A 12901-nucleotide genomic window follows, 5' to 3' on the forward strand; every position below is an offset into this window, starting at 1 on the left:
TTTTAATTCAACATATATATGTATATATTTCTTACTAAAGTTTTCTTTGTAAATTTTAATGCGTTTTTGTCGCGCAATAGTAACATCCGGGTGCTGGCTATTTGGTGACGTCAGACAGGAAGTGTTTAGTGACAGACAGTCAGCTGACCGCTAGCAACAACAGCTAATACATCGGGCGAAGGTTTGTACGTTTAATAACTACTTTTCGTCTGTTTTTATGGTTTGTTGAAGACGTAATCTTTTCTTTATGGGAAAAATGTGTCATTCTTAAACATCGCAAGTTTTGACCTTTCAGTGTGATTGTCAGTAGTTTCGCTAAGCAACTAATATGTTTGTTTATACGTTAGCATAGTTAGGTGATTTGATGAATTGACAAGTGATGTAAAGTTTGTTTTAACCTAACGGAGGGATTGTATTGCCAATTTACACAGAAATTTTCTTTTCATGTGTTCATTGTTGGAATGTAGTTAATATCACGTCGTGCTTTTATCGGGGAGGGGCGCCAATTTTCAAATCGGCACGTACTGTGCATTTGTTTACTTTATTCATATGTAAAAAAAAAAAAAAAACGTTTAATATTTGTTCATCTATTGCTGTAATTGAGGTGAGAGATTATCTGATGTGCAATGAGAAAAAATATTTACTCTCAATCAGTTGGTCAAAAAAGTTATTTACAGCAAATTAATAATTTTTCGTCTTTCTATGTAAGCGACATATAGTGACATGCAACACAATTTATCATTTCATGCACGAATTATGATTTTGTTTTCTTAAATTTTTTACCTCCATGTAGCAATCGGGGTCTCAAACTTGGGGCCCAGGGACCCACAGGACAATATATTTGGTGAAATGAATAAGTTAATTAAATGATCCACTTTGTAAAAAAAAAAAAAAAAAAATGTGTGTGTGTAAATACAAAACGCATATTTAAGAAAAAGCCATTAGTAAAAATAAATCTAAATAAAGTAAAAGTTAAACAAATTAAAAAATAATATATAACTTAAAAATACATTATACATTGGGGGGTTGGGGTAAATAAAAGAAATAAGTTATAAGGTATTATTATTATTTATTTTACTGTTTTTTTTTTTTCTGTCTATCTCTGGTGACCTTACATATTTTTAACTCTTTGGCTGCTATTGACGGTAATAGACATCCAATCCAATTTATCTGGAAGGTGCTTAATCCAGCCCCTCACACTTGAAATGCATTGGCCATCCATTGCCATTGATGGATAAATTTCTTTCTTTCAATAACTACCATTTCAGCTAATGATAACTTTTGAATAGATATCCAGTAGTGAAAGGGTTCATTTTTGTGCATGAAGTGAGATGAGATCATATGAGGTAATGAATTTCTCATTTACATATTCTGCCATCTTTGTTTGGTGGTGTGGTTTGAGATTTTTCAAATATGAAATATGTCAACAAAGGTTGGGAAACACTATGCTGTTGAATGTCAGAGGCAGCAAAAATGCTGAAAAACACTAAATGTACCATTAAGTTATGAAACGTGTGCTGTGTTTACCGTCAGATGGCCTACCCAAAGTCCCACAACCCATTTGCAGATGATGACGATGACGAGAGCTTCCAGCCTGCGGATACGGACGGCGTCGGCGGACTGAGCGACGCAGAGAGGAGACAGCGCTACCTTCAGCAGGAAGTGATGCGCACAGCTCAGTCTGCGGTCGACAGCAGTTACCGTTCCGTCGGCCTGATCTACGAGTCTGAGAAAATGGGTGTGGAAACGGCAGAGGTAAAATGCCGCGCAAATCGAATTTGCCCCTGACATGTAGAATGTTACAGCGTCATGATCCACAAGTCCTCACTGTTCTTTGTGTAGGAGCTGATGCGTCAGGGGGATGTTTTAAAAAGAACAGACAAAATGTTGGACAATATGGATGAGGACCTGAAGACCAGCCAGAAGCACATCAACAGCATCAAGAGTGTTTGGGGCGGCCTGGTCAGCTACTTCAAGGGCAAACCTGAGCAACCCAAACCTCCGCCAGAGGAGCCTAAACCCTACCGGGCCAATGAAAGGTAACAACCTTCATAAAATATTTGGGGGGTCCCTGATCCGATCACATGATCGAAAATCGTGCCTGATCATGTCATTTTCAGAGGGTTTGAATCAGGTTCATAAAATGTTTTTATTTATAAGTATTGGCTTATCTGCTACCATTTATATCGATAGACAATAAATTCCTTTGTAGTATAGCGAGAGAAATTTCTCAGCTATGAGCAGGGTGAGTATTCTGTTTTCACTTTTCTCCTGACAGTTTAAGTAGGTACACATTTGTTAATCTACGTTACGTGATTAGACTATTTGCACTGATCCAACCTGGACCATGTACAGAAAAAAATGTTAAAGAGGTCACACTGCACAACGTCCTTCTTCAGCAATTTTCGGCCATGTTTGCATTTTGCATTTTTTTATTTATAGCAACACTAGGGTACTAGTGTACAACCTTTATAAAATATCTTCATAACATTTGTGATAGCTCGACACACAACTAGGTGAATGACACCTCTATCATGGCCTGAGGGGGTCTGTATCGCTTTTACTGCTTTCACTGATTAACTTGGAGGAGGGTGGCAGGAAGCCTGCCATACAAAAAAACTACAAATATGCTGACTGTTTTCCGGCATACGTTACTTCTCCCTTTCCCCATTGTTTATAAAGACGAAGTTGATGCAAACGCTTTTGCGCAAATTGTGCAAGGATGGCGGAGCAACAAAAGAGAGTTTTTTTGTCCAAGAAGACAAAAAAAGTAAAAGGGAGGTTACCAGGATAAAAGGACACTCAAGAATAAACATTGGCCTGGATTTCATTCTCTGCCGTGACCACTACCAGTACAATACGGTACAAAATCAAACGTTTCTTATTTTCAACATCGTCATATGATATTGTGTAGCCACAATTGGATTCATTACCTCATCACTCTTCATCCTTCACACAACCGCTGGAAACAAAAATGTCATTCAATCCAACTGCAGCCAATTGGGACATCAGGATTTTATGATACTGTGCGCTAGTCTTCATGGGAAATGCAGTCTTCCTTAAGGCAAAACACTACCGCTTTTGTCCACCTGTGCCGCTAAAATCGACCAAAACTGAAAGTTCCCTAGTGTCGCTTTAAGTTCAGCGTTTCCCCTACATAGGATTTATCGTGGCGGGCCGCCACACCAAAATAAAAGCCACCACGCCTTGCAAATGCGATTCTTTTTTTTTTTTTTTTTTTTAAGATTTAAAGATCCATTCTAATTTTTAATTAGTATAATTTAACATGACTTCTAAATGAATATATGAAGCTCATTTGTACACACGATTTACCATAAGTCGTCTGAAATAGCATGTAAAATACAAATTGTTCCTTTACATGCTTTATTTTGAAAAGCGTATCATTTCTATTGAAAGCTTGCGGCTGGTACGTCGGCTCGGCGCAGAAATGGAAATCGGGAGACGAAACACAGAAAGGCATTTGAAGTTAATGAATGTACTTCTGGTTTAAAACTGTGAAAATGACCTTAATATACTGACATTGACGTAACGTTTAAGTTCATTATGGCATGTTTTTGATACGAATCGGTCGCGTCCTACTCCTAGCATAGCATTTGTTCGGCGCTGACGTCACTCGTTGTTATTGATGTACAGTATTTTGGAAAGAGAAAAGTTCCTGAGGAATAGGGTCTGCTAACAAAGTGACGATTATTGTTTGATGATTTAGACCGTCATGTTCAGAAATATTTAATGAGCGTCAGAGGCTAAGTAAATATTTCGGAACGTACCGGAGGGCTCATGCTCTCAGGTGCTCTTCATTTGCGAATGTATTGGCTCTCATGTTCAGAGGACTAGAAATAACCAAATGGTTATGGCAAGCGTAGTATTCTAATGTTGAGATAAGGTTTTCAAGAACTGAATGAGACCAGATAGCACATAGAGAGGCAGATCAGGATGGCGCAGAGTCCAGGGTAGGAGAAGTAAGCAAAAAAACCAAACAGGAAATCTAGCTGGACCCAACATGGACAAAAATGGCAAAGTTCAAGCTGTGGCTGTACCACAAAAATCAAGGTGAGTGTTTAGAATCGTGCACCAATCATTTTTAATAATCATATTTGTATTATTTTATCTTAAATTGTGATATTGAAAAAGGTTCATTTTCTATAACCTGGCATAATGCTTATCGAAAAAAAAAAAAAAAAAAAACAGATGGCATTTAAAGAAGTATTTTTAATCTCATTGAAACAAATCATTATATGAATGTGTACTAACAATCAGAAAAGTAACTCCCACAAAGACACTTCAGTTTGAACTGAAGTTGGATTGGCTAATGTAAATTTAACATATTTAATTTAAATCCAAATGGGTAATCCATTGAATGTGTTTCAGAATATGGACCAGGTCAGCATGATGGCACCACAGACTGATGAATGGGGAGTGCTGCTGACAGCAACCGTCCGCCATTGCGTTGACAGTTACCATCTCAACAGTGAACTGTGAGATTTTTCTTCAATGACCTGAGTAAGACATTTGGTCAACTGTACATTGTACTGAACTGCACAATGTACATTTGAGATGCTTGAGTGTTTTCATTTCCTAGATCTAATTTTTTTCTAATTCCTGTGTAGGTAAAGACAGACTTGAGGAACAGGTGGACCATCTTGTAGCATGCCTCACATTGACTAATAAATGGATCACCTATTGCCGACCCCCCCCCTTTTTTTTTTTTTTTAAGTCCAGGAAAATCAAGTGTTCCCAGGCAGGATGCAAACTTTGCAAATAGATCTTTGTTATGGTTCTTGAAAAAAATAAATAATAAAATTAAAAAACAATTTTAAAAATTCTTATTTGTCATGATACGAAACAAATTCGCCGCGGCACAACATGATGGGGTTGTCCGACTCCGACGCAGTCCACCACCACCACAGCTTCAAAAAATCCTAGGGGAAACCCTGAAGTTGATTTATTTAACTTTTAAAAGCGACCAGAAATGGATTGTTCTAACTCTTTAGTGCACGAATCATGATTTTTATTTTCTCTCTCCTTACAGGGTATTCATTTAACTCACTGTTTGTCATTGACGGCACCAGGTGTCCAATTCATTTTGACTGAGAGGGGCGTCTAGTGACGGCAATGGCAATAAAAGATGAGCAGTCACAGCCGGTCCTCCCAGTTTATATAAATTGGATGTCTTATCACCATCAATGGCATGCAATGAGTTCAATGGAGCCTATCGAGGAAAAAAAAAAACTTTATAGTGCTACTTTGGGCTAGAGCCAATGTGTATTTTTATTATTATATGTATCTTTATTTTTACGGTAATTAATTTGTTTTTATTAACATTATATCTATTTATAAATTCATGATTATAAATATTTGTTAAAAATCAGTAACAATCGATGATTTTAAAAATATGTTCATATTCGTAATTGCTAATATTTAAGATTTTTAATGTCTTAAAGTAGTCACTTGCCCCATAAAGGGTTAAAGATCTTAGGTGGCAACTTTTGAATGGCTGTAGTGTCCACTGTAGTGACCACTGTCTCTGAAAGGGTTCAGTTTAACTAGGATTTAAGTATTTCAATTGTAGTTTTGATTATCTTTTAAGACTATGTTTCAAGAGCATTTTTCCAACACTTTACGTTGAAGTATTGTTATGGCTTACCATGACTAGAAGTCGAGCGATATGGGATTTTAAAAGGCCGATACCAATATTATAAATAAAATTCCGCCGATTGCTAATGTCTAAAACCAATTTTGAAAGATGATATTTTAGACCAATCTACTTTTTTTTTTCAAAATGATTATGACAGGCAATCGAAACACTCATTATATAAATGTTTATAGCGATGCCTCGTTTTTCACGGCTAATGTGGACCACTCCCCCAACCCCCCACAAAAATCGAAAATCCGCTAAGTAAAATCCGCTGTTTACATATATGTACATTTTTATAAATGGTTTTTAAGCACTGCAAATGTGACGATTATGATATAAATAAGATATATGTAAAAGAAAACAATGATTTGTACATGTATACATGCATATATCGAAACATTTTTTTAAATAAAATTACACTTAGATTGCAGCGGCGCCTTCCTTGATGGATGATGATGATGATGAAGATGGCACAATGCAAAGATGTCGGAGAGCCTTGTACTGTACTTCAAAAATCTGCAAATAACTAAAACTGCAAATTTCGTAGCGCGAGGGATCACTGTACTATATAATGTATTCGAAGTTAAAATTCTCCTTCTGATACTTCCTTTTATAACACTGGCCACTAGGTGGTGCAAAATAACAAATGTCGTCACTCAAACAGTGAACATAACAGTTCTCCTATTATATAGGCTGATCTTGAAAAAAGTCCAAATATCGTCTCAATATATTGGGCGGACAATATATTGGTCAACCTTGATAAGAAAACCCATCCAAACAGTGAACTTAACAATTATCATCTTGTATCGGCCGGTCTTGAAAAAAACTGACAAATATCAGTCGACCTTAGTCTTTAACACGATAGTCATAATTTCAAAATTCCTGTCTACATATTTATTTGTTCTGGATGTGGGTTTCCAGTGGGCTTCTCTACCACCAGGCCTTGCCGGTTTTCTGGGGGGAAACCCAGGCCATTTGGGGGCCCTAAGCAAAATAATGCAAAGGGGCCCATATTTTTGGCCCACCATTTCGTCACAGTGTACTGTGAAACCCATACATGCAATCCAACCCATACGTAGGGATGGGCAATATGGCCTTAAACACGTATCACGATAAATTGAGCAGATTTACCTCGATGACGATAAAGTCGCCCAAGCGCACTGTTATATAATTTGAAAATCTGAATCAGTGCATGAAATACAGATTAACAGTTTCTTGTTGATTTAGTTACCAGCATTCAATTTGATATATTTAACAATTGTACATGCGGTCTAAACATTAAGTTTATAAAAATGTGTTGTAAACAATAAGAATTCAAGTATGAGCATTTATAACAGCGTGTATGGCTTGAACAATGTACATTGTCAAAATCAATGTGCCTGTGCAAACATGTCATTGTAACACAAATGACTTGCAGCTTGAATAGTACACTTCAAAAAGACAATTTATAGTAATGGCTGCTGTGACATAATTATTCAATACAAGTGTTTACTTTATGGTTTCAGGGTTTTTTTTTTTACCCCCAGTGCATTTTTTAATAAATGTACGCATACATGAACCCCAAAACAGGCAGACAGACAGACACACATTAAAGCTATATTGATCTTCTGCAAATGAAACACTTAAGATTTTATGATAGCAATAATGACACAGAATTAAGCACATACAGAAAAATAGCTGGGGCCATTTCTCGTTCATATTATAAGTTTCACCGTTGGATTGTGCTTTATGCTGAATGCTTTACCATCACAAAAGCTATTAGAGAAATCACACACAGTCAGATACAAAATAATGCGACACAGTAATTGCTAGATGCAGTCCATGCCCAATCCACTCCTTAAGTTCAGCCGTTTCGACAAGGTTAGAGCCACTATCCGACTCCATCACGTTCATTTGTAGCGTTAGCCGCTAACGGCCGCTAGCGTTAGCCGCTAGCGTTAGCCGCTAGCGTTAGCCTGTGGCCTGGCTACCAGTAGAAAGCACTGAAAGCACCATCTCCGGAAATTGTGAGAACAAGGGAGGGCAGCGGGTGAAAGCCCGTCTGGATGCCACCAAGAGTCTACTAAATGTCGGGTGAAAGTTTGGCAAACCTCCCTTAAGCCACACTCCATCACGTTTTGCTTGTAGCGTTAGCTGCTAGCGTTAGCTTACCGGGCTTCTGTTTGATTGGCTTCCTGATGATCACGTGACTCCCTACGTAAGTACATTGACTGCTTTCTTAAAGGGGAATGAACATAGACGAACAACACAGAGTCAAAGCGGGATGAAAAGACTATTTTCTTGTTTTATTAATTTACCGACATAGTCAAAATTACGTCGGTCATCGTGAAGAATTTCGGTGACGGTAAATTTTCAGTTTACCGCCCAGCTCTACCCATACGTCCATATTTTGTATATTAATCAGATTTTGTTGCACTGCATACTTCAAATTTCTCACCCCAAATGATTGTCAGTACTTACAGTAGATAGCGCCAAACCTTTTTATAAAAGAGGAAAGAAAGAAGTTAAGGAAGAACTTTTATTTGTTTAAGCTTGTAATCAAGTATCAAAACTCACAAAAGTCAAATAAAGCAAACTGTAGTAAACAAAATAAATATAAATTAAACAATTGCCAGATTGGGGACCCCCTAGTGGTCAGGGGCCCTAAGCAGCTGCATAGTCTGCGTATAAGCTGGGCCGGCCCTGCTAATGGCTCTGAAACATGATTGCCTTAATGAATAGTGGGGTTTTTTTCTCTATTTTCAGATTAGAGAATGCCTTGTCCACCAGTAGGGGGCAAGAAGACAAGTACCAAGCAAGCCATCCTAACCTAAGAAAACTGCAAACAGAAGGTATTGTGTGGTGTCTGGACTTAACAGTACATTAAAGTTACAACTTGAAGTGTGTTGTAACGTCTGTTTTTTTAGGGTTCGGGGCCATGGCAACCGTCGACGGCAGCTCTGCCGCACAGAACGGATATCCTCAGAACAAATACCTTCGACAAGCTCACCAGACCTTGGACAACAATTTAGGTAGAGTACATGCTCAATGTACAGCAATATACAGTGATCCCCATTGTGTTGAATGTGCACAATTTATTGAAGGCCCTTGAATTGAATCGTGGCAGATTTTGTAATATCGGCAAATATCAACGTTCAATTTGAGACGGTCTCATTTGATGAGATATCGCGATACAAGACGTCACAATACGCATTGAGTTTGAAGAAAATTGATCGCAACACATTGACTTAATGCACTGTCGCATACTGTAAGCAATATATTCCATAACTTTATTTTGGCCATATTGCAACTTAACTACAAGTAGCCATGAGACATTTTGTAGCGCCCATGGGGCACAATGGTTCGGTTTTCCTAAATAATGTGTGTACAGAAGAACAGATTTGTACCCACTTCACAACAAATAACACAATAAGTAATAGCATATGATTAAATCAAAGGTCATTCAAACTCACGATTGCAAAATGACACTAAAATTATCACATAACAAACTAAATAGCATAACTAGCTATTAAAAAACAACTGCAACAGTAACTGAAGAAATAATTAGCACAGAACATGAAGTTTGAAGGTTATTTACATCGGTAGCGCCGCAGTGGATGCTGGGAGGAATGAGACATGTTGGACGACAATAGTGGTGACAGCAGGTGGCAGCACAGGTTGTCTGTCTCTTTTTTTAAAGACATAGTATTTTCTTTTAAACATTTTTTTATGGTTTATCAAGGTGCATCATAACCTGAGTTCAAGTGTATCCATCTCTTATCGACATCATATTGTATCTCCATGAAATTGGTGATTTAACATCCATACCGTTCAGTTGTTTTACAGTCTGTGCCATGTTGGTCTTTTACTTTGTCTAGATGAAATGGCAGACGGCTTAAGCCGCCTGAAGAACCTCGGTTTGGGTCTCCAATCTGAGATTGATAGCCAGGACGACTCCATCAATTCCCTGCTCAACAAAGTAGACAAGATGGACTCCAAGATCAGTAATACAAACCAACAGATGAAAAGGCTTAAATAAAACTAAATCTTTGGGCTTTGGACCTCACATACAGCCAACAAGTTGTCATATGATTTCCATCCAAGCCCAATTAAATATAAACTCTCCATTTTTGTTCTGCGCTTATTTTTTAGGTGTGTATAAATCTTGTTAGGTGTGTATAAATCTTGTATTTTTTTTTTAATACCCTTACAGTCAGCCACTGGCACACATTCTACCATATTTGTGTGCATTAAAGGGAAGACTTGACTATTTGCTTTCATTAATACAAGTGAATCCCAATGAATTAGAATTTGAGTAGTTCAAATTCTACCAAATAAAACGTATTAACTACACACATTGAAATAGTTGATCATTTCCCCCATTCGGCTGATCATATCTTCACAAAAACACAAAGAATTTATAATATTACATAAGAAATCAAATGAATTTTTATCTACATCTTACGTAGAAATTTGCTATCTGAAAAGCGTTTCAGTTAATGTTATAATAATTGTATTAGTTTGACTTTTTTAATTGAACTACCAAAATAAAACTGTTTTGGGATTCACCTGTGCTTCCAAACATGTACTTTGTAAACAAACATGCTGCCTTAGTATTCTATATATTCACCTGATGGTGTTTTTTTTTTTTTTTTTTTTTTTTTTTTTTTTTTTTTCATATCCAGTAAGCACTTTGATCTTTCTGCTTCCTGCCCCCAAATGTTTACTCATTACTGAGCCTTTTTTGGATTCAGATCACTTTGAATGTCATAGTGTTGTAATAATGAGCGGCTAATGTATGTAATGTAATGTCAATGACCTGGAATCATTGAGTATGACATTAAAGGTGAAGGAATACCCTCTGTATTATGTGACTTCAAATGAATTTTCATCTTTCTGTCATGGTTGGTGTTTGGTTTGTTCAAGTTTGAGCCATAGTGTGTCTTGTCCTAGTTCACCAAACTTTTTGATACTTTTTCTGTCAATTTAAATAAATGGAGCAGTAGGTAAACCACCACAAGGGGGGGACATTGCGTTTGGAATATCTTGAATAAAGTTGTGCATTGTATTTGAAAGATGATCATGGGGGGGGTCATTTTGCTAATTATTTACCCTATTTCAGTATTGTTACTGGAGACGTTTTTATTCTTCCTCAGGGCATCATAAGTTAACACAAGAAATTCATGTGTGCATGAATCATTTGTTATTTTCTTTTTACATTATGTTGTTATGACGTATATTAAAGTGAGGAGCAGAAGTTTTTGCACCCCTTGTGATTTTGCAAGTTCGCCCACTTAGAAAATAGGTAGAGGTCTGAAATGTCTATAATAGATGCATTTCCACTTATAGAGACATAATCTTATAATAATCTACAACTCACATTGTATGATTTTTCAATATTTGAAATTTACTGGGGTTCATAAGTATTTGTACCCCTGAGAAAATCAGTGCTAATATTTAGTGCAGAAGCCTTTGTTTGCAATTACAGAGGTCAGAGGCTTTCTGTTGTTCTTCACCAGGTTTTCACATGGAAACAGGTATTTTTGCCCATTCCTCCACACAAATCTTCTCTAAATCTGTCAGGTTTCGGGGCTGTCATTGAGAAACACGAAGTTTCAGCTCCATCCAAAGATTTTCAATTGGATTGAGGAGTGGCTGTGCGCTTCGGATCATTGTCATGTTGGACGATCCAGCCCGACTCATCTTTAAGTCTCTGAGGGAAGGAGGTTGTGGCTCAAAATCCGACAATATATTCTACCATTCATCATGTGATTTATTCAGTACATTCGTCCTGTCCTCTTTGCCAATAAGCAGCGCCAAAGCATGACGTTTTTACCCATATACTGTACTACCCCACAGTGGAGATGGTGTTCTTGGGATTGTACTCATCCTTTTTTCTCCACACACTAAAAGTAATGTTTGCACCCAAAAGTTCTACCTTGGTCTCTGGATCATTCAGATGGTCCCTGGCAAACTTCAGACAGGCCTTCACATACACTAGCTTCAACAGGAGAACCTTCTGAGCAATGCATGATTTTAAATCATTGTACCGTAGTGTTCTACTGACAGTAATCTTTGAATGTGTGCATCCAGCTCTCTTTAGGTCATTAACCAGCCTCTGCCGTGTAGTTCTAAGGTGAGCCCTCACTTTTCTCATCATGAGTGATGCCCCACAAGGAGAGATTTTACATGGAGCCCCAGTTGGAGGTAAATTATAAGTCATGTTTAGCCTTTTCCTTTTTCTAACAACTGCTGCAACTGTTGATTTATTCTCACCAAGCGGCTTTCCAATTGTGTCATAGCCTTTTCCAGCTTTGTGGAGCTCAGAAATTTTTTTCTCTGTTGTCTTTCGAAAGCTCTCTGGTCTTGCCCATGGTAGCAGATGGATTATGACTGACTGTGGGGTGCACAGGTGACAATATTGAGCTCAAAAGGGGGGTGGGTGGGTGGTTACTCATGGGGTAAAGGGGGCCTTTTTTTAAAGGTAGACTGACAACTCTTTGAGTGTCATAATTATTGCTAATTCACAGGGGTACAAATACTTATGAACTACAGTAAATTACAAATAGATTGTATTTAAAAAATCATAGAATGTGATTTCTGGATTTTTTTTAGATTATGTCTCTATGGGTGGAAATCCATCATTGGAATTTCAGACCTCTATCTATTTTCTAAGTGGGTGAACTTGCAAAATCACAAGGGGTGCAAATACTTATGCTCCTAACTGTACATGTAACATAACATGGATAGTTATTTTGTGATTTATTTAGGGGTACTTATGGGTTGATTCCGATTTACGTGGAAATTCGGGTTGCGTCGCGAGTGAGGAATGGAAGCCGTTCGTGACCTGGGGACTACCTGTACATATATACATTTTTTTTTTCAATTATATATTTTAGTGAAATAATTAATTCATTAAAGTATCAATTTTTGGGGTGTAAAAAACAATTATTATTATTATTATTTTAAAAGTTAATTTAAAAAAAGACATTTATTTCAAAAGCCATGATTAATAATTATTAAAATTAAAAATTAAAAATAAATAAATAAATTACAATAAATTTGAAAATAAGAGGACTAAAGACGGATATTCAAATAAGTGTGGCCTGTGTGTTTTTTTCCATGAGAATTTTATTGGTTTGTTTATTTATTTTTGTTATTTACTTTATAAATCTTTTGTGGCCTCGCATAGCTTAACTCTTTGGTTGACATTGATGGCAATAGACGTCTAATTCATTTTAACTGGAAGAGGCTAGAAGAGAAAGT

The 12901-nt window shown here is 37.1% G+C and overlaps 1 protein-coding gene and 1 long non-coding RNA gene across 2 annotated transcripts; both read left to right on the top strand.

The window, feature by feature from the left end:
- The first annotated feature begins 76 nt into the window (after window positions 1-76).
- Window positions 77-10497, top strand: snap29 (synaptosome associated protein 29). Its single transcript, XM_057831444.1, has 6 exons — window positions 77-181; window positions 1534-1755; window positions 1843-2039; window positions 8402-8487; window positions 8563-8667; window positions 9514-10497. The coding sequence occupies exons 2-6, from the start codon at window positions 1534-1536 to the stop codon at window positions 9672-9674; spliced, it is 771 nt and encodes a 256-aa protein (XP_057687427.1). The 5' UTR covers window positions 77-181; the 3' UTR covers window positions 9675-10497.
- LOC130913114 (uncharacterized) lies at window positions 2064-8379 on the top strand. Its single transcript, XR_009062702.1, has 3 exons — window positions 2064-4071; window positions 4390-4521; window positions 4629-8379. It is a non-coding gene; the product is annotated as an uncharacterized LOC130913114 (long non-coding RNA).
- Window positions 10498-12901: the final 2404 nt, after the last annotated feature.

This window comes from Corythoichthys intestinalis, chromosome 3 (genome assembly GCF_030265065.1).
Source record: "Corythoichthys intestinalis isolate RoL2023-P3 chromosome 3, ASM3026506v1, whole genome shotgun sequence".
Classification (NCBI taxonomy): Eukaryota; Metazoa; Chordata; class Actinopteri; order Syngnathiformes; family Syngnathidae; genus Corythoichthys; species Corythoichthys intestinalis.